This window comes from Malaya genurostris, chromosome 3, assembly GCF_030247185.1.
Source record: "Malaya genurostris strain Urasoe2022 chromosome 3, Malgen_1.1, whole genome shotgun sequence".
In the NCBI taxonomy this organism is placed as follows: domain Eukaryota; kingdom Metazoa; phylum Arthropoda; class Insecta; order Diptera; family Culicidae; genus Malaya; species Malaya genurostris.
The window spans coordinates 216,565,650-216,589,099 of record NC_080572.1 but is presented as its reverse complement, the minus strand read 5'-3'; the positions used below and the strand labels follow the sequence as shown (position 1 = coordinate 216,589,099).

The window sequence follows — 23,450 nt, the reverse complement described above, 5'->3', positions numbered from 1 at the left end:
AGTGTAATTATGCCTTTCTCATATTACTCATTTCATGATAAATATAATCGTGAAATACGCAAAAACAACTGTTTATTGAAAAGAAATAGGATAATTTGTTCGGATCTAATCTCACAAACTCTATAAATCCTGTTTAACCTGTAGTTCCGGAACCGAAAGTAGTATCCACAACAAATTAAGGAATTCCGTATGAAACTGTATGACATTTCTTTTGAACCTATAAGTTTGTGAAAATCGATTTGGCCATCTCCAATAAAAGTAAGTGAGATCCTTTTTGCAGTTTTTGATCACTATTTCCAATGCTTCCGAAACCGGATCCAGATAAACGGAATAGCCGAAGTTGGTTCGTTTACTACCAACAAATATTTGTAGGTTTGTAGGTCAATTGGAACAGTTTTGAACGTAGTTAAACCTATACTTACTATCTCATGCTCTATTTCGATTAAACCAAATGAACGAAATCTAACAAACGAAACGAACCTGCGTTTCTGTTACTTCTGCAGATGTAAGTCAAGCTAAACAGCATAAAACATGTAATAGGATTTTTATTATTATTATTATTATTATTATTATTATTATTATTATTATTATTATTATTATTATTATTATTATTATTATTATTATTATTATTATTATTATTATTATTATTATTATTGAAACACACTACACAACGTGTACACAATAGAACAAAGCAAGCCTTGTTCGTTTTGTGTTTTCTTCTTCTTTCGGTGTTGTACATATTGTCACTCTATATAGCGATTGGAAAACTTTGACACTCATGGTCTGTAACTGCGGAACCGGAAGTCGGATCCGGATGAAATTTCACAGGAGCTTTAAAGATAATATGAACTTTAATTCAAATCAAGATTTGTGAAAATCGATTCAAACATCGCAGAGAAATCGAAGTGAATTTAGTTTTAGGAATTTTTCTTCTCCACTTTCGGCGCTCTCGGAACAGGAAAAGAGGGGACCAGTAGTGCCGAATTAAATTTTATCAGACAGTTTTATGGGAATTGTACCTGTTTTTAACCATCGTTCGTGGAAAAATACTAATAAAATTGGTAATTTTCCACTTATCACGCATTAGTTCCGGAACCGGAAGTCGGATGCAAATAAAATGTTGCACAAATTTTTATGATATTATAAGACTTTTCATTTGAATCTTAGTTTGCGAAAATCGGTTGAGTTGTTCCAGAGATAATAGAGTGTAAACTTTTTCTCAAATTTTCACATATTACCATATAACTCCGGAACCGGAAGTCGCATTCAAATGAAATTCAATAGCAAGCTATGGGACCATAATGCCTTTTATTTGAATCTTAGTTTGTGAAAATCGGTTCAGCCATCTCTGAAAAAAGTGAGTGCATATTTTTTTCATTTTTTTGGTACATATCATTTTGAAATCGTTGTAAATCGGGTACAATTGATTGTAAAAAATGATAACAAAGACGAAATTGTAAGAAATCTATTTAAATTGAAACAAAAAGCTTAACAACACGATCAAAATTCGAACTGATGCTTCAGAACCATACATTTAATGTACAGAACAGTTTGCTTGACGAATATTGAAAACAACTTGAAAATACCTCATACTGGTTCAATAGAAATTTTCGCACAACCTACACGTAAGTAAGCTGTATTGAGTTAGATCAACCGAACTCATTCGTTGAACATCGTTCACGATGTTCTTCGGTTTGCAGATTTTTCCGCCAGGTTCTCACGATTCTTTACTTTCTGCATCAAGATTTTCTATGACCAGGCGCGTACACAGGGGGGGGTTTTAGGGGTTCAAACCCCCCCCCCGAAACAAAAAATTATAACCCATGGGAAACATTGTGATATAAATTGTACATGTGTTGATTTATCACCATGTTCTAAAACCCCCCCCGAAAATTTTCTCTGGCTACGCGCCTGTCTATGACCGAAATTCATCGTGCAATTAATCAAGAAACAATGGTTTTACTTACTTTGCATTGAGCCCCTCGATCTCTTCGGCTTGCTCAGCTAGGGAAGACTCGAGGTCCAGATAGGCCCCGTAATCCCCGTCTTTGTACACTTGCAATGCCGCATCGTCCAGCTGGGAAAAGAGAATGGAAAAGAAAAGAGAACACATAACTATAAAGAATACTAAAACACGCTGTAGATTTAGCATAGATTTATCAAAATTGAAAAGAAATGCAAATGTTCAACTGTGCGGTCCAGCGGAAAAACGAACCAAACTCCGGATCCAGCAAACTAGAAGAAATAGGAACAGAATACAAAAGCAAACATTATGCAATTGCAGCAAACAAAAACAAAAAACCCACCGGTGAAGTTGAACGACCTTCGACGACCGCCGACCACCGTCCCGACGGCTTACTGGTAGTCAGTCCTATACTAACTAGATATCGCGTCAAGTTGGAGCCTTGCTCCTACCCCCAACCACACTCCGCCCTTTCATCGAAGCAAACCTGCACCGTAAAGTCTGCTACATGCACAACAGCGATAGCCTTTGCAACAAACTAATCTCCAATTAAATGCATTTAATCCACTTTTTCCGATGTTTTGCCACTCGTGGGAGACGCTAGGTTAGCAATCCTAGGCAACTACCTGAATCTCCCATCTTCACTAGAGCCTGCTGCATCGTGCAATGCAATGAAAGAAAATGGACATTCGTTTCGGAGTTCTTCGGTTTATTCTTACTGTCGCCTGTGAGGGAGGACTAGTGCCGATGGCGCAATTCTCACTTCTAAAGAGTTATTTTCCTTCATCGATTCAACTATGTCGTGAGAAGTATTGAAATGGTGGAAAAAAATGTGCAGTAATACAGTTTAGTCGTACAGTTGAACGAAATAATCACATTCAAATATGACAATCTCACTAATGCAAAAAGCTCTAAGATGATATTTTAACACAGGAACATATGTTTTTGTCTCACTCCTTTTGATAGAAAAATGGGGATGAATTTGAATCATGTTCATGACTCCAGGGTTGACCGCAGTTTGTGACACTGTTGGGTCGATCGATCCAGTTTGTTAATGTGCACTTCTAGCTTTACACCCCCCGATCACCGGACACTAATTGTGAGAGAAGGCAGTGTGAAAGACGCGCTAAAACAGTAAAGAAAAACGGCTTGACATAGCCGAAACGAATCGCAACAACGACACCTTTTTCTCGTAATGAACCGGCCAGCTAGCAACGATGGACACGATGGAAAATCTACAGGACAGAACTTTAAGGTCAATTAATGCCAGCGACACCAACCAGCAAACGAACACGAAAGCATTTAATTGTCTCACGGAAGAGCATTTTGTTGCCTGTGGGAAAAAAAAGTTTACCACCAGTCGAACATTCTTAGGACCATCGTCGAAATAAAGATTCAAGCCATGAACATTACTTGTTCCGTTGGAGCTTTAAAAACCGACGGATCTTCTTAGAAAAGATTTAATGCGTTCCTGTGCCAAGAGGTCGCACTTCATCTCAAGTTCATGACCGCGGGAAAATGACCTGGAATGAACCTGCAGTTACTGGAAATGCTGCATTCCGTAAGGTAGAGTTTAGGCCTGCCGTTTCCATCACATATTTCAGCATTCCAGCCAATTCTCTTTCATGTCGATTGATTGGCAATTTTTCGATCGGGTTATTTCCAAGTGACCTACATTCTCGGTGCGATTGCTCACTGAATTGAAATGATTTTGTTGATTGGATACCATCGGAATCCCCCCGAGCATTGAATGCACAGACAGTAGCTTTCTGATTGATCGGATGAAAATAATGCATCAGAGCCAGAATATTTGCAATTAAGATTAGAATTTCTCGCGAATAATTAATGTTCTAATTATTGCACTCAAAACAGGTAAACAGACAAGGGCAACATTTTTGAAAAAAACGTGTTTAATCCACCTAGCAGTGAGATGTGACCTTTTTTTATCAATCCGCATGTGTTTTTTGCATGAATATTCTTCGGTGTTTAAGCACAGACTAACAGACAGGACACTCAAATTAGATTCTTCAATCATTTTAACGGTCATTTTGAATATTCCTTTATTTGGGACAGTACTCGCATATGTCATGATGGCGCCACGTAACCCTATCAAAAACATCCTGTCTGTCATCTAGACTGTTTATTTTTTTCATTTACCAACAGAGTTGCCATTCATACAGAATTACCTGTAATGTTTTGATTTGTATACGTCCATGTGAATTTCATGCAGGATACAGATTTAATACATATTGCCAAAACTATATACATAATTTTGTCTACTTCTCATCCTCCAACGCAATACAAAATCGAACCCGCTTTGTTACAATATTTACTTGCTTCTGGTCTGCCGCCACTTAATTTCGGGTGAAAACTACCAACACAATAAAAAATAGTCTAGATGAACAACGTTGAGTCAAATAAATGGTTACCTTCTAACATCGCGGAAAAGTTAAATATATTATCAACATAATCCAATAATTTATTGTGACGATTTATTTTCAAAAATTTTGATGAAATCAAGCAACCCTGCAAGCAGCTGATCGGTGTTGACAAACGAGGGGAAACATACTAGTAAAAAAACCTTTACATTACACAAGGGGTGTACAGATAGTAAATAGTTCGCGCAGTACAATATAGGTGGAACTAGTGCATCACGAAAAATTATTTTTATAAGAAATTACTCATACTGTCATGTCTGTTAGTCTGTGGTTTAAGTCTTCATGACATTATTTTAATGACCGTCGTTTTAAGCGACAATTTGAGATTTTAATCACTCTTTACTCTGTAATGTCGAAACTGCAAATAGGATCGAATTTAAATCTAGAAGTGTGATAATCGATTAAACATGCCATGATACGTAAGTTCCACTTTAGAGTTTACGGTAATTTAAGGTACTTCCAGAGCCGGTATTCAGGAACCAGCATAACCCAAACCGATTCGTATGGCCATGTGACGAATAAATTACAACAGTTTTGAGTTCAACTTTGAAGCTTTTCGGGATTGTCATTTTCTATATCGGTTTAAATTTTAAAAATTCATCACCATGTAATTCGAGAACCGGAAGTCATAATTGGATAAAATTAATTAATTTTGTATATAAGTTTATTTTAATTTGAATTTTTGTTTCTGAAATTTGATTAGGATTTTTTTGAGAAAACGATTGAGCTTTGAGAAAAGATTTTATACTGGAACCGAAATTCTAAAATCGGTATGGCCGAAGTCAAATAATTTCACCTGAGTAGCTGTATAGTTTACAATTGTTTCAAAATATTCGAAAATCAGTGAAGACATCTTTGAGAAATCATAGCACGAATTAAATTTTTAGGTGCCTTCTGAATCGACAACTGAATACCACTATAACTGAAAAAAGTTAATTTTTTTATCGACTATCCAAATCTGCTAACCCGATAAACCTGATTAATTTATGTGGAATATACATTTTTATACCAATCACCCTGTATCTCCGAAACCGGAAGTTGGAACTGACTGAAGAGCAAGATGTTTTATAGAATCTTGAAACGTTTCATTGGAATCTAAGATGATTCTTAGATTTCATTTGAATCTTAGATCGGTTCAGCCACCTACGAGAAAAATGAGTTACACATTTTTGATTTCGTTTCACATATCATCCTGTAGTTCCGGAACCAGAGGTCGGAACCAAACATAATTCAGAAACTTTGTTTTGGAGCATACGACTTTTCGTATGAATCTGAATTTGTAGAAAAGAAATTTTCCGAGAAAATTGAGTGAAATTATTTGTCACATACGCATTTGCTGATCTCGACGAACTGATTCGAATGGTATATGGATGTTATGTTCTTCCAGCATTTTTTTGCTGTAGGTAGTTTAAAACAATATAATTAAAAAAAATCATATGGTTTTTATATGTCATATTCGAACGATTATGTTGCCAAAAACGAGCCGTGCTAAAATCGGTCCGAGGCTAAATGTCATGAAAAAGGATGCTGTACACAGTCTTTTTGGTACTTAGAAACAATTGTATGTAACAACATAAAAAATCGTGTTTGCCGTTGCTCCCAAGCATTTCTTTGTCATACAACGCTCAAAACTCCTACTGCTGGAATAGGGGAAAAAGTCGTTTACACAAAAATTTCGATATCTCCGTTAAAAATGGACGGATTTTAACAATCTATGGCTTGTTGGATAGGTATTACCGAGCGAAATCTAAGTCTGGAAACATATTCTGTTTTCAAGGTCAATTGTGACAGATACTGTCAAAAAACTGAAAATTTTGACATAAAACTTCGTATAACTCAAAAAGTAAACATCCGATCTCAAAACCATTCAATAGTGTTTTGGGTGACGGGGAGACCTTTCATTTGCGACTAGTTTGGTCAAAATCGGTCCAGCCATCTCTGAGATCTCGACCTCTTAGTTGACAACACACATACAGACACACACACATACACACACACACACAGACATTTGCTCAGTTCGTCGAGCTGAATCGATTGGTATATGTCATTCGGCCCTCCGGGCCTCGGAAAAATTTTCGAAAGTTTGAGCGAATTCTATACCTATTTTTTATATATATAAAAAAAGGTAAAACTGTGAAAATTTTGAATTTAGTATACGTTGGAAATAAGGAGATCACTACCGCCACCTACTCGAATGTTGGCCTCGATCTTTCAAAACGTTTTACTTCGTTCCGAAACGACAACAAAAATGTCTTAATTATTATAGAAATTTTCCAGCTACATTGATTTCAACACTGATCACATTATTTCCACAAGTGGAAGAACGCATTTTATTCCAGTGTCGTTTAAGCCCCCCGTAGGGTCAGCATCATTTTTGCGATTTTTTTGTCGTGAATACGATTTACTTTACTATGGGGCGCCTTTTCAAAATTTACCCTCTGAGAGAGTGATAAGTTTTTGATCGTGAATATCTCCTGTTGTATCTAATGAATCAACATAATTCTTGCTACATGCCATCGGAAATATGATCACAATTTTATGATAAAATTTTCAGTTGTGTGACATAATCTCAAATAGTTCAAAATTAAACTTTTCTAAAATGTTTGGTATAAACGAGTATCAAAGAAGATAATTCATAAGGCGCGTTTGCCTTTCTCGTATTTCGAAAGATCATAGCTCAGTGATCTGTAGAAGGATTTATATAATCTAACTACCAATAGAATCGAAAATTTTCAACTTGAACGTGTATTTCAACAACATTGAAGTTTTTCAATAGTACACTATTGAAAAACCTGTTTGATTTAACCCATGACAGCACCAGCCTTTCAGAACGCGAGATGTCTACATCTATACAAGAGCATTCATATAAAAGTTGAGTGGTTCATTTTCCTACCATTTGCTGAGCATCTGCTCCCGAAACAAGACACACGAGAGCAACATTGAGGACCTGTCGTCTCACTGTTTCCCGTTCTGCGTACAAGAAAAGGAATTCTACCCAAGGGGTTGTCCATACACCGCTGCCAGTAGCAGGTATAAAATGAAATGTGATGTGAGAAATAGCGTCATTTAAGTTAAAGCAGCTACTCTGAACGTATGAGACACCGTCAGCACGATGGCACCGAAAACCGGTAGAATAGCAGCCAAAAAGTCCAGCAAGGCCCATTCAAAGCACTTTTCAGTGCTAAAGATAATCACAAAGAACTAGTTGAATTTTGTCGCTTTCCTACCATTTTCCGAGCAACTGTTGCCGAAATAAGACACACACGAGAAGTTTAAATAATTTGCACCGTCACTAACACATTCAATTACGAACGGCAATGCGAAAGTGGAAGTGATGATGTTGAACACATCTTTATATTAGTATACAAATATGCCGTGCGAAACAGAGTTGCCACATATACAGATCAATATGTATTTTTGTCGTGAATTCTTTAGTAAACGGCCGAAAACAATAATGAACAAATTGTTAGAACAAAGGTTTCCACTTGATTTGCGCATTCTACTTTCCAGGCGTATCAGAACTGGCTAAACTTAAAGTAATCTTAAATATTTCTTTATCACAGTGATGTGGTCGTCCTGAAATGGAAGGGGTTTTCAACTCCTCGTCGTTACGGATGGCCAGCTGCAGATGGCGAGGGATGATTTTCGTTTTCTTGTTGTCACGGGCAGCGTTACCGGCTAATTCCAACACTTCGGCAGCCAAGTACTCCATCACTGCCGCTAGATAGACCGGTGCACCAGCACCGACACGCTCGGCGTAGTTCCCCTGCCGGAGCAAACGATGGATTCTGCCGCCAACTGGGAACTGCAGGCCAGCACGGTTTGAGCGAGACTTTGTCTTGCCCTTAACCGTCCCTCCTGTGTGCGTGTTTCTGCGTAAAAATTCCACAAGCTGCTGTTAACAGCTAGACAGCCAATTCAGTATTACTGGCTGCCGCTCTACTAACTCTCTCTTTTAAATCGTCTCACTGTTTCCCGTTCTGCGAACAGGGGAGGATTTTTTGCAAAGGGGCTGTCCGTACACCGCTGCCAGTAGCAGGTATAAAATGAAATGTGATGTGAGAAATAGCGTCATTTATGTTAGAGCAGCTACTCTAAACGTACGAGACACCGTCAGCACGATGGCACCGAAAACCGGTAGAAAGGCAGCCAAAAAGTCCAGCAAGGCCCATTCAAAGCACTTTTAAGTGCTAAAGATCATCCTAAAGAACTAGTAGAATTTTGTCGCTTTCCTACCATTTTCTGAGCAACTGTTACCGAAACAAGACACACATGAGAACCATCTCAGATCTCATTATTTCCTACCAAAACCGTCACTAACACATTCAATTACGAACGGAAATGCGAAAGCGAAAGTGGTGATGTTGAACACATCTTTATACTAGTATAGGGTGCCATGCGAAACAGGGTTGCCATATATACAGATTAATCTGCATTTTATTTGTTTTCTGTTTCAAGTTTGGAATATATAGTTGTAGAATAGTAGCTGTTTAATGTAACTAATCTGTAACATACTTTAATGCAGTTTTTTCGTATTCACGACATCCAGTTATGTCTCTGACATTACCCATCCGTCTTTTTCTCAGAATTATAGTTCAACAAAAAAAATCAAATGTTTTGCATGATAAAAACCATTATTCGAACAAGATTTTGTAATTTTTTCATAGAAAAATATTAAGAAATAAGTCGGTGAAGAGGTATTTTTGAGAACGCTTCTTAAAATCATGATTTGCGGTGTCCACTGTATCTCAGAGCAGACTAATCAGTAGTGCACAAATCAAAGCAGCATAGTTAGAGTAGAAGTTTTGCTAGACCCCAACGTTTCTGTTGATTTTAATTTTTTTTTAATTCTTGGTAATTTTTCAGAGTGAAAACAACGATTTTTTACGAACAAATCCGCCATTTTGTAGCGGTTAAACCTCTCTAAAGTAACAAACAACGAAAAGGAAAACGTTGGGGTCTGGTTTTTAATATGTAGAAAGTGTGTGCAAAATTTGAAAAAAAAATTTGGTGCAGTAGTTTTTGAAAGACGATGGACTTTCCGGGCTTTCAAAACCTGTCTTCGAAGAAAACGCGCTCAAAGTTTTTTGTCTATAAAATTAATGGAAACAATTTATTGCTAAAATCATTAGAATTTGTTATAATGAAATTCTTCAAGAATGTTTTGTCAAGTTTCCAAGTTAACCGAAGCAGAAATCTTGGACCTGTGTGCCGAGCTCTTACATGCTCGCTTTTTTGCTTGTTGAGTTTTGTTCCGATAGGCTTGAAAATTTCACAGAAAAAAAAATCATATATGAGTTCAACCGGAATAAAACGAAAGAATCTCTTCTTAATCCATCCATCCAATGATGTGACAATATATGTCTCTTGTCATTCAAACTCACATTAAAACATTTCTATGATTTCTTATACAAGATAAAATTTACAATTTTTGAGTTATGTAATCAAATCTAAAACATATTACTGACTTGGTTTTTGCTAACCAATTTCTGCGTGATGAATCTTTTCACTAAAGTCTTTCCTATTTCAATTACTACACGCTTAGAAAAAGTTACTCAGATTTAGAGTACTAGTTACTCATTTTCAAATGATACACGAAAACGTCAATATTTGAGTAGTTACCTGTGATTATTATGGCTAAATTTGAGTTTTACGCACCAAATCAATTTAGAATTACTATTTAAGCAAACCGTCGAAAAATCGAATGAATACTTTAATTATACACCATTTCCTTTTGCTCAAATTGCGGTTAACTTCGTTGGTAATTTTGCGGAAATTTCTATGGTTGCAACTATCGAAGCAGAATACAATGCAGAAAATATTTGATGAAATTGTCGCTGAAACGGCGAGGAAATTTTGAAATCTAGAAAAAAAGAGTACGTTTCTAGGGTTTTCATGCCATATTAAAGGTTGTGACATGATAATTCATGGGCACGTGAAAAATTGAAACAACACTTCCGGTCGGTCCATAATTTGAATACCAGCAGGAAATCAGAGCAACCTTTCGTGTGCTCCGAGTGTGGTTCACTATACAATTTGTGGTTCGACTTGAGTTATACTGTACTCATATTTATCGTAAATGATACCCAATCATAAATTAATTTGTAATAAAATTTTACTCATAATTTGAGTGCTCATTATTCAATTTTTGACATATGAACAAATAAAATATTACTCAGTAGATTTCATCCAAGCATCGTTTGCAATGGAAGAGCTCAAATTTGAGTAGCTAAGGAGTTACTCTAAATTAGAGTTGTTTCCCTTTTTTGCAGATGAATGATATCTTACCCACTTTTCAATAACTTAACATATTTCTTAAGATGTACCTACGCCTGTGCTGAAAATGTTGTTGAATTGAGCTTTGTTTTCACGAGCCAATAACAGCATTCCATAATGATATCATCCGAACTTTCGCACAAAACGGAATCTATAAATGTGTGAAACAACTTTAGTTTTCAGTTCGGTTTCACATCTCATCCAAGTCAGTCGACAAACCAAAACCGCTTACGTTCAGGACAGAAGAAACAAAGTACAGTATTGTGTTGTGAACAATAGAACGATCTCGAAATGAGTGAACCAAACGAACAAAAGCTACCGCCGGTACGAAAGAATAGAATTATTGTTGACTTCAGACAGTGCAAAATTCGACCTTCGATACGAGAACTTGAAGGTTTGCTTAAGGAGCAAATGCATCTTGATATTAAACGTGTGCAAACTTCAATGGAATAAGACAAATAATGTTGTTTACATTCAGTTTTATAAAGAGTTGGATACAATTCAATTCGCAAAAGACAATAATAATGTGCATTATGTGGAGCACGAGAATATTAAGTACAACATTCCAGTATATATGGAAGATAGTACTATAGAAGTGCGTGTGCATGATCTTCCCTTAAGCGTCATCGATCCTTATATTCGCGCAACTATGTCCCAAAACGGAGAGATTCTCTCTATCGAAAAAGAAAAGTGGAAGAATTTTTCCCCGGTATTCTAAATGGCGTACGTTTGTTACGCATGCACTTGAGGAGGCCTATACCTTCTTATGTGACATTCGGTCAGGATACAAGAATACCGTGCAAATCACTTGTTACATATGACAATCAGATGGCCACATGTCAATTTTGCCAAAGAGCTGTTCACTACGGAAAGCCATGTGATAAACCGGACAAGGAGACAACTGTACCAAAGGACAACGGTGCTCCCTTCACACCAACCCCCAGCAACCTCAGTACACCTGTGACAGTCACCAACAACAGTGAAGCATCCCCTTCAACGAAACCATCCAACGTATCCCCTATAGAACAAAGTGCACCAGCTGCAAATAACAGCTTACCATCTAACCAACCAGCAACTTCAAACAATGTACAACAAGGCGCATCTACAGCAACTAGCAACGAAATCAACAACAATACCACGGCAATGGATGACGAGACGAACCACGAACAAACTGCCCATCAATCCTCGCAGGAGGAAAATGGAAGTTTCTCTCCCCGTAGAAAAAAGGGTGACAACGAGATCCAATAAAAAAAAAATTATCTAAAAACTCAGCTAAATCGGCCACGTAAAGCTTGTACGCAAATAGGCCTGAAAAAAATATCTTTTAAATGAAAAAAACTTTAGTTTGAATGATTATTATTTTGAATAGCCCATTTGTATTATAAAGCATTTATTCTATTATTTGTGCCTAAAGTTACTTAGACATTCTCATCGTAAGAGAGGCAGAAAACCTATCTTTCGAAATATATAGGAAGCCAACCAATACGGAGAGAATTATACCTAAATCTTCTAATCATTCTCATCAGTATAAAATGACAGCTTTTCGTCATATGATTTATTGAATGCTAAACTTGCCCCTGGGGAAAAAATGCTGAATTAATAGAGAAAAAAATCATCTTCGATATTGGAAAACTCAACGGATATTCGGAGCGATCAATTAAAACAATCCTTGATAAAAAAGTACAATCGGAAAATTTTAAAAGGGTATTAATAGAATTCAACGCTGATATTGCACATCCGCTCAAAACCAAACTAAAAAGGTTCGGTCTGGATTAAAATCTTCACTAGGATCCACCAACGACCATATAGATAATTTGTAAAGATCCGAAATATTCGAAAAGAACACTAGACATTCGTTTCAAAGAACACTTGGCAGAGATTTCGATAGCTTCTAAAGAATTGGAAAAGGAATTATCATACCATATTTAGTCCAAAGTAGCTGAACATGCCTTAAAACTATACACTAAACAGTTAACTAAATACGTGACTTGATTCGTGAAATAAACCGGAATGTTGGTTCTCCAAACTTATGAAACTCTTCAACGGTTGTAAAAGTTCGAATCATTGCAGTTCGCTATACCCAAAAGTAGTGCGATGAAAACGTGGCTCAAGTAAAGTACTACTGCGAAGAACTCTCGGAGGAACTAGAAACTTGAAACCCAATTGTCGATTAGTTCTTGCGATAATGGTCTTGCGGTGGTAGTTGAAAGTGAGCTTTTGATCTAGCAATACACCAATATCACTGATCAGGTTAGCAGGAGGATGAAACGGTGAAACGATACAACTATACATTTCGGAACCATAATAGTTAGCGTATTCCGATGACACCAATCGATAAAGAGGTCCAAAGTGGACTGGAAACGAATGCAGTCGATACTATTTCAAATCATCGGTGTATGCGATCCTACAACCAGGTTCAAATTGTAGCATCACATCATTGAAATACAAGATGAATAACAATGGGCCTAGGTTGAAACCTTGTGGCACACCAGATGAGTTCGTGAAATTCGAAGACGTTACTGAGTCGAGGGTCGAGTCGAAGGGTCTTGTCCATCAAATAATTAATTAATTAATAGAGTTCATGATTTTTAGGGAGTATTCTTCACGAAATGTAAATAATCGAGGTAATACTTTTCCAAACTGGAATGTAATTCAGGCTGTTGGAATGCTTTGATTTTCCAACATCTTCAGAGTATTTAAATAATAGAACTGTTTCTGTAGGAGGTTTGTTTCAAACGTGAACCAAAAACTGTATGTGAGTACTCGCTTCATACATTCGTTAATCATTAGCAACCAGAAGGCAGTAATTTTTAAAACCCGCTTCTACAAGAAATAAGCCCTCGAAATTAATAAACTGTCTACATCCCGACGCAGTCATCAATATTTATTTCGGAGCTTCAAATATATATGTATAAACGTAATAAAAAAGCAGAAGTATAAAAATGGCACTCTCAAACAAAAAAAAACGCAAAGCTCGGCACTCCTCACAATTCATGCCACAAAGGATATTGAATTACGAGGAAGCCGACATGTTCACGATTGTATGTCCGTGTCTATTTTGTATGTGTGCATTCATTCACGCCATTGATGCACATCCGGCTGATTCGAAAAACCGGTGCGCGCCCGGCAGTCAGTGGAGGATGCGCGGAGCGGAAATAAACCTCAAAAACCACTGCCAGGAATATCACAAAAGAGCAATGTGCGGCATTCAGTATCCTCGCATGTGCAATTGAGCCAAACTTTGGGAGATTTATATGCAATTTTAGCCGAAAACCAGCAAAATGTGTGGCAAAGCGAGTCGACAAAAACATGAACTCTTTCGCTCGCTGATTTAGTCTGCCACTCTTCGTCTTAAACACAACGCAGAAGTCTGCACGCTTTGATAGGGTGCCAAAAAGTGCATCGAGTGTCACAAACAGACCTCCCCGGCACAGGATGGGGGCGATTTTGTGAACATAACGAGACATAAACCATAACTGAATATGTATGATATTACAATTAGTGATCGAAAGCGGAAACGAAAACTGTGAATCTGAATATTTGAAAATGCGATCAGTTAAAAATTGAACGATTGTGTTCGCAAAAGTCAGAACTTTCCAACCAAATTTGGCTATACTAAGGGTTTAAAAATCTAGCTCTTTCTCCAAGTGAAGCTATAGAAAACTCGATGGCACTCATCGACCATAAAATTAAATAATAAATTTTCATTCCAGTCCTGCTGATTTTCCATTCACCCGTTTCCCAATTCCGGACGTAGCCAAATTTCGATTGCGAGTGTCTGGCTTCGGCTGTTTGTGCCCAATACTTGACTGATTTGCTGAATTGCAGATACAGATTGGAGTAGCGAGACTGCTCCATCCAGCACAGAGTACGTAAGCGTGGGGGTCAATATTCCATTTCGAGCTTGAGTTGATTGCCGAAGATGATTTATCGTCTGGGCTCGATGCTGACGGCGATGCTGCCGTTGCTGCTGGCAGTACCATTGTGCATTGGGACGGCACTGTTTCGGAAGCGTTAACTCGTAATAAATTTATCCTACGGATTTACAAGGATGAATGAAACCGTGGCAGATTGCAATCGGCAAATGAGAGTTTTTTTTTGTTTGTGGAATTTTTGTGCGGTATTCGAATTGAAAGAAATGGAAAGCAATGGGGGAAATAAATTAATGGGAGGATGATATGAAAGCATGAAAGCCAAGTAATTTTTGCTTGTTTTGATTTGGTGGATTGAAAAATTTTGCTGCAGGCTTGTTGTAAGGATAAAAAGAGAATATTTGTATGTTTTTTGTATTTCCCGGATTTGGGTTTTCTGTGGCCTTGCTTATTTTGTAGAACTCTGAATATTTTTAGTAGACGTTTATTCAGATAATGCTAAGATAAGATTCTTTTTAATTAGCATTGTTTGTGTTACTATTGTGATTCAAGTGAACAATTTTTTTTTTTCAAACTGTTCTTTAAAAACCATTTGCCATGAACATAACTGAAAATTCATGGGTACCCAACAGAAAACAGAATTGGGAAAGAAATCAGTAGAATAAAAATTTACGAAAAATTCCCTTAGCAACGAAACTCGAACTCGCAACTATTTCTTATTCAGGGTAATCATTTTTCCAATTTTTGTTCTAATAGAATAAACATATTCATGCTGTGAGAGCTTCACGTGGCCGACTGTACAATTTGAATTCTGCTCTTCTTTGCTTTAAGGGAGAGGCAATCTCATTGTTATCCAGCAAATTAAGTGGTGCAATAGTTCACAGTTTACGTCCTCGTCCATTGCATTGGTGCGATGTCACTGTTGTTGGTGTGATCAACGTTTGCGAGGATTTCCTCTTTTATTGCTGTAATTCGTTTGGGTTTGTTTAAAGTTGAAACAGATGTTGTATATTTTGTACATTAGTTATTATCTACAGGTTCCGTTTTTTATAATGTTTTTTTATTCGGCTCTTTTGCACTTAAGCTCAACGCGGCTGGATAATGTTGTAACATTTTTTTCCTTGGAGGAGAGGCGCTTTCGCTGTTATCTAGCGAATGAAGGGGGAACAGTGATTCGCTATGCACACTCCCGTCCATTGGTTCGGCATCACTGTTATTGGCGGAACAGTCGTTACTTATTTCACAGGCGTTGGGTAAGTTGTTAACCGCAGCTGGTGTAATACTTTGTTCTATAGGGGATACTGACGGTTTCATTGAGGGGGATGCTTCATTGTTGTTGGTGGCTGTCACAGGTGCACTGGGGTTGCTTGGGGCTGGTTTGAAGGAAGCACCGTTGTCCTTTGGTGTAGTTGTCTCCTCGTCCAGTTTATCACGTGGCTTACCGTGGTGAACAGCTTTTTGGCAATATTAACATGTGGCTATCTGATTGTCATAAAACTTGCTTCAGATAGAATTGGAACAAAGACAATTGCCTGTATTTCAGTTGTTTATTATTGAACTCAAGATCTTATTTTATACAAACGTTGCGTTTTCTTCATACTTTAAAGAAAAAATACGGATAAAATTATTCGTCACGGTTTCGAAGGAATTCTCGAATTTTTCCTGTAACACGGCTCATTAGGCGGCGCACAATTTCTTCGTCCATCGTTTTAGCTATCTTATTTCTCCAGGTCGTTATTTGATTGATGTCTTTGACAACCTTTTCCTTTGCCTTGAGTCTCCTCTTCATGATTGCCCAGTTTTTCTCAATAGGGCGGAACTGGGGGCAGTTGGGTGGGTTAAGGTTTTTTGGAACAAACTGGACTCCTTTCCCTGCATACCATTCTTGTACGACTTTGCTGTAATGACAGCTTGCTAAATCTGGCCAAAACATCACGGGATGGTCGTGGGATCGAATGAATGGCAAAATTCAACTTTGGAGACATTCGTTTTGGTATAGTTCCCATGTCATTGTCTTATTTGTAACGAAAACTTTCGTTTTTTTGCCACAGCTGCAAATGCCCTGCCAAATCTTAAATTTTCTTGCAAATTTGTCGGCAAAAACAATTTTACATTTGGCTGTAACATCCCCCCGAGCCGTTGCCAAGTAAAATTTTTGACCTGGGATTTGCCCGAAGTCAGCCTTGACATAGGTTTCATCGTCCATCAGAAGACACCCGTCAAACTTGGTCTGCACCTGGTCATATAGTTTCCGAGCACAAATTTTGGCCACACTATTCTGTTTTATGGTCCGACTTGGCTGTTTGCTAGCTCGATACTGCTTGATTCCTTCCCGGAGTCGAGTTCTACTCATAGTACTATGGGCAGCACCGAATTTTCTGGCCAAATCACGGTCCGACAGATTAGGATTCCCCTTAATCGTCTTCAAAACCTTACCACGCAGTTTCCGGTTGACAGTTCCACTCCGACGATTGGCTTGAGGCTTCCGAATCATCGTCAATGTTTTCTTATACCGTTTGATATCGCGCCATACGATATTTCTGGGCAATTTCAGCTGTTTAGCTAGCCTAGATGCAAACCACAATGGATTTTTCAAATAACTGTGCACAATATTTTCCCATCTTTCGGTTTCCATGTTGAGTGTTTACAAAGTACAGTCGATTTGCGGAATGTCAAAAATCATACGTGAAGCTGACAAGATTCCCGACACGTGGGCGCCAAGAACTTCCAAATCCGTCCACTAGGAGCGCCACAATATGAGCAAAAGTTTGTTCCAATTCTAAATGAAGCAAGCTTTAATAGTATTGCTTGTGTGAAATTAAATTTCACCTCTGTATAGGGCACCAGCAATCAAAATCCGTTTAATTCTACTCATCAATCCCGTTTCGAAAATACCCATATTGTAAGGGTTTGCAAGGAATATCAAGAAACCGGAAGTCGCCATCTTGGATTCCACAATCACCTCAAACATCGTTTTTCGATATCTACTAATCAACCCCGTTCTGAAAATATTCTTATTATTAGTGGTTTTTAGCAACATCAATAAACCGGAAGCCACCATCTTGGATTTTGAAACGAGCCCAAACAACATTTTCTTGCACTTACTCTTACCGAAAATAGCCATTTGATGGGCGGTTTCCACATTCATTACACAACACCTTTTTTACGATCTAAATTCCAAATAACGTAAACTTTTTTTACGAACCAATTCCCAAATAACGTAAACTTTTCTTAAGAATTACCTCTTTTAACGAACCCCCGTATAGTTCGTAAATGAAGGTTTCGGTGTATTGTAAAAAATACCCTGTAGACCTTTTATCGTGAAAAGCAAAGTCTTGGCATTACATTCGTTTTTGTGGAATTTGGCCTTTCTGTTTCAACAGACTTCGCAGCCGATTCTTAGTGGACAGAATCATTGCATGGCTAGTACTATGGATCCTACTGACTACTGGTGATAAGAATCCTTCCAGCTCGGGGCTCGAACATACGACAACTGGCTTGTAAGACCAGCGTCCTATGCATTGAACCGCCAACCCGGGCACCTACTGTAATTTGTGAAATAATCGAAATATGTAGTAAATCAACGTCATAATTTGCTAAATATACATTACAAATTCCTTGGAAAAAGTCCAATAAGGACCGAAACGTCGAAAGAAGAGAAAATAGAGGAGTTCTTAATTTATACAAGACTGAGAAGCCGATGGATAGCCTTAAACCTCCGTTTACGTAAACTTTTTCTACGTTACCTCTTTTTACGTAACTCTTTTAACGAACAAAATCAGAAATAACATTATCTTTTTTTACGAACCGAATCCCAAATAACGTAAACTTTTTTTACGAACCTACTTCGTAAAAAGAGGTTTTTGCATACAATGAAAATCGTTACCGGCTCATTTGCATTCCAAGGAAATTACTACAATATGGGTATTTTCGGAACGAGTTTGATGAGTAGATGTTGGAAAATGATGTTTGAGGTGGCTCTGAATTCCAAAATTGTGACTTCCGGTTTATTGATATTCCTTGAAATCCCTTATAATATGGGTATTTTTGAAACGAATTTGATGAGTAAATGTCGCAAAACGATGTTTGAAATGTATCTGAATTCCAAGATGGCGACTTCCGGTATATTGGCATTTCTCAAAACCCCTACAATAACGGGTTCGATGGGGAGATATCGGAAGCGATGTTTGAGGTGGTTCTGAGTTCTGCTTTAGTTCCTAATATGAAGAATTTCGCTTTATTTGGTTCAGCAATTTCAACAGTCTTGATATTCTGATTTGACTGGTATTTTAGTATTTTTCACTAAATCCGGCTATGATTATACTACTGATTAAAAAATGTAAATGCATACTCATGAAAACCGTTCCGAAAATATGCATATTGTGAAGGTATTCTTGCAGTTCGAGTAATATCGACACATATTGTAATGGTTTTCAAGCACTATCAATCAACCGGAAGTCACCATTTTGGAATTCAAAACCACCTCAAACATCGTTTTCCTACATGTACTCATCAAACCCGTTCCAAAAATACCCAATAATTCTGATGGTTTATAACGAATATCGATGAACCGGAAGTCGCCATCCTGGAAATTGATGCGATCCAGAACAACCCTATTCCTGCAAATACTAATAATTTTTCTTCCATAGTTATCCAGTATATTCCATATCCATAGTACATATCCCAAAATACATATACATAGGGGAAACTTTTTTACGTTGAAAATTCCAAATAACGTAATCTTTTTTGTACGTTGGAAATTCCAAATAATTTACGTCATAATTCGATCCAAATTTTTTACGTCATAATTTGATTTACGAAGTCCCGATTATTACGTAAATGGAGGTTTGAGTGTAACAGTTTTCCAATTTTTTCACATACTATACAAAAAAGTCCAAGCTATCAAAAGCAATAAAAAGATTTTTTTTGGATAACGCCATTTTGAGATATCGTTATTCGAAAAGGCTAAAATTTTCCATAACTGTTGAACCCGTTTTTCACTAAAAGTTGCGCTTTTTGAGGACCTTGAATTTCTTAGAACACAATTTTATTAAGAAAATTGAAATTGAAAAAACTGTTATTTTAAGAAGCATCCTGACATACACGGAAAGACCGAAATCAGCATTTTGGCGAAAAAATTAGTTGATTTTCTTATTTTAGTTAGTAATTTTTTGAGACAACTAAAAATATCTTAGAGTTAGATATTAGATTTTTTAATTCTCATTCCCTTAATAATAATATAATATTTGTTGAAATGACTATTTTTTTAGTTGAATTCACCAATTGAACGTTCTTTCATTTCTTAGCTAAGGCACACTTCATTTCCATTCAATTAATTTTTTAGTTGAATTAGAGAAATAAAACGTTGTTTTCAACCAATATTAATAGCTTCTGCAATTGCAGCTATATGGCGCACTGTCACCAAAAAAACGTTAACACCGTAATGAATACTAGCCACTAGATGGCACACTACTAACGAAAAAAAATTCAGTCGCTGTTGTCTTTTCTATAGGGACCGTGCACGAAGGCGTGGTTTAGTGGCCCGGCGACGACAGCGCACAAGGCGGCGAGTGGAAAAAATAATGCTACCATAGCAAAACTTGTAAACTGAGTTTGAAAATACTTTCTAGCGGATTTTCTCTGCGGATTTTTTTCCGAACCCTATGGAACTATTCGCGTGTGGTGCGAACGATTGCTCAACATCGACTGACTATTAAATTTTGAATCGAATTATTCATTCTGTATCACGTCATTTTCTGTCATTGCAGTTGGATTTGTGTATAATATTTATCATATTCACTCAAACTCAAACACTCAAACGATATTCTCAGCACATGAAATGATTTTTTAATCGACTTGACCGGAAACACTGAAAAATATCTTGCTAAAACATTCTAATTTCAGACCTTTAGTAAAAATTGCTCTTGTGTAATTTCTTTTTATACTTTCACTTAAAGGAAATACCCCAATAAAAAGTTTCTAAATTTTTAAATGAAGTAAGTTTTTCTCGAAATTATTCTTACTTTCGCTGAATTGCAATTATTACACCACTTGCTATTACTTTATTTTCAGAGCAAATAGACCCAAATAACTTTCCATCCGTCAAACTTTGAAATGGGCCACAGTTTTAGATAAATTTAAGTACTCGATAAAAAATAACTGCCCGACTGTCAAATTTTAACTAAAAGTTCAAATAATTCGCAGGATGGTCCATACTCTTAGAATGGAGGAAGAAAATAAATTGTATTCGTAAAAATACTAGCAATCTCACCAGTAGCCAGTTTGACGTATATTGAAAATACGAGTCACGAAGCTAACAACAAATAATCATTTTATTGAAACGCTGAACTGTTTTGCCTTTCTCGTATAGAAAGGTTATACAATCACTTGAAATCGACTAGTAAAAATTGGCCAAATGTCATATGCCATTCCACTCAGTTCGTCGAGCTGAGCAATCTATCTGTGTGTGTGTGTTTCTCGAAAATGACTTAATCGATGTTGACCAACTTAGATAAAAGGTCCCATTGTTCTACACGGAATTCTTGAATTTCATCCGGATCCGACTTTCGGTTCCGGAAAGATAGGGCAAAGTGTGTTAAAAATTGTGTACCGTCACTTGAGGAGTCGAAACGAAAAAAGTAAAAAGTTTTCTAAATTGGTCTCGAAAGTATTCCCGGTTTTCGAATAACGACGGCAGATAATAGTCATACACTCAAAAAAGGATCTCACTTACTTTTACACTTAGTCCGGTATTCCTAATCTTAGGTTCAAATGAAAGATTTTATGTTCCTACCGGAAATTAAGCATAGTTTTCGGATGCAATTAAAATCATGTTAGTTGATGGCCATACGAACCAACTTCGATTATACGTTCTCGGGTTCCAGTGCCCGAAATAGCTACAATCAAGGATGGCTTTTATCGTATCAAAGAATGCTCACTCGCAACTCTTCCACGATGAAATCGGTGCCATCAAAGAGAATCGGAAATCATCGCAACAACAAAAAAAACCGGCATGGTACATTTAACATAGAATAGACACTAGTGCGAGAGCGAATTTCTCTCGGTGAACCGTCTGAGAATCAACGGCTATCACGCTGCTGTGGGGATTCTCTCTGAAGCAACAAACGGTTGCTTATTCTCGTTTCGCGATCCGATTCTGTATGGGCAATGGATAATTGCGATAGAATCATTTTACTATTGCCGCTTATTCTAACTATGTGCTTATAACCTTTGTATAATTTGTGTCTATGAAAATGTATGTGAATGCTCCACACAAGGGTTTTTAAATATTGCAACCTAGTATGAGAATCATCAAGTCGAATCATTCGATTTTCTGCGATAATTGTCAACTTGCGATTCTCTCTTGGTAAGTTCCACACAGCGGCGATCATTATCAGACTGAAATTTTTTTTAAGGGCCATGAAATACTCAGAGTATGAAGTGGAGCGAAGAAATGTAGAAAAATTCTCTCGAGGTTCATGCATTGAGAGACTCGAATTCTTGTAGCATCTTCTACCGGATTGAAAATGTTGTATACAATATAGATAAAAATCGAGCAGCTTCTGTCAAATTTTCAGCAATCACCAACACTGGCTACAATAGTGGAACTCACTTCGTTTTCTCATCGATGTCAGAGAACTTTGGCATTCTGTAGGTTATACTAGTATACCACAGTATTATATATGAGAATATGATTGATGTGAGAAAAGGATCATTAGACCACTACGTTGTATTTTTGACTATTTTATTCAGCGGTAATAGAGTAAAGCTATGGTAGAGTTTTTTCGCCTATTCGCCACTAATGGCGCTACTTGTTTTCGTGCACGGTCCCTATAATGGTAGGTATAAATACGATGTTGTATTGGAGAAAAAGACATAAACGAAATATAAACTTCTTTTCGATTTTTTTTCTTAATCTCTGTTTTCTTCATTCGACTTCGCGAAATCGACATTCTCACTGAAAATTTTGAGCACTCGGAAAACAAAAACCGAATACAAGTAGTACACCGGACAGCGCACAATCGCTTCAAATGCGCACAAATTCTGAATAAATACACTTTCCACTAAGAGTTTACGTCATTTTTATGTATCGTTTTGGAAATGTATATATGGATATGTTGTAACACATGCAAAAAACATCAAAACAATTTGCAAGCAGTTTCAACAAGAGTTTTTTTCAGCAAAGTAAATTCTCAATTTTAACTAATTTTTTAGTTATTTTGGAAATTCTGTTGTTTAAATCAACTAATTCAAAAACAGTAATACGAATTAGGCGCAGAACTAATTTCGGTCGTTCCGTGTAGGATATCTAAATCGTATTAATATAAAACCGATTTATAGATACAGATCTAATATCTTCTACTAATTTGCCTAAAATTGATTATTCTAAATTATTGTGGAAGAATGTATTGTTCTATCTCATCCACATTTCGAGATAATTTTTTTAACACTGTAGCCGAACGTAACTTATCAAGTGCAACTAATGTCCTGAAGACTTCAAATCTCTGAGTCCAAAGTAAAAGAAAGAAATAAAGAATTATTTCCTGCTAATTTTGCTTCCTGAACCACCGTGCATTGGCCTAGAAATGATCAAATATTTTTAAATTTTAATTCATGTTACATAGATTCAATTATGTATCTAGAACCAAAAATCAGAATTCGCATTCACACTTTCACACTGCTTAACAGTAGTCCTGTGTAGTAGTCATATTTATTCCTATAATGAATGAAATCTTGCTGTATTATTTCAATCAATTGTTTAGCATTTTTCATGATGTGCCCAAGTTCACTTCTTCTCATTAGTAATGCGAAACTTTCGTCATCTTCCTGGCGATCTAGAATGGTAATATTGTTGAAATCTGTAAATCCTTTGAGACCTGAATGTTTTAGGAGGTATGCATC

General features: G+C 36.9%; 1 protein-coding gene across 9 annotated transcripts in view; it reads right to left on the bottom strand.

Moving 5' to 3' along the window:
• Positions 1–23,450, bottom strand: part of LOC131437244 (FH1/FH2 domain-containing protein 3) — a 328,287-nt gene that overhangs the window by 126,626 nt on the left and 178,211 nt on the right. For all 9 annotated transcript variants that reach the window (XR_009230740.1, XR_009230739.1, XR_009230741.1 and 6 more), the window contains one exon: positions 1,968–2,077. Coding sequence is in view for 6 of the 9 variants with exons in the window: in XM_058606462.1 (XP_058462445.1) it covers positions 1,968–2,077 (110 nt within the window). In the remaining 3 variants the exon portion in view is untranslated. The remainder of the gene's footprint in view (positions 1–1,967; positions 2,078–23,450) is intronic.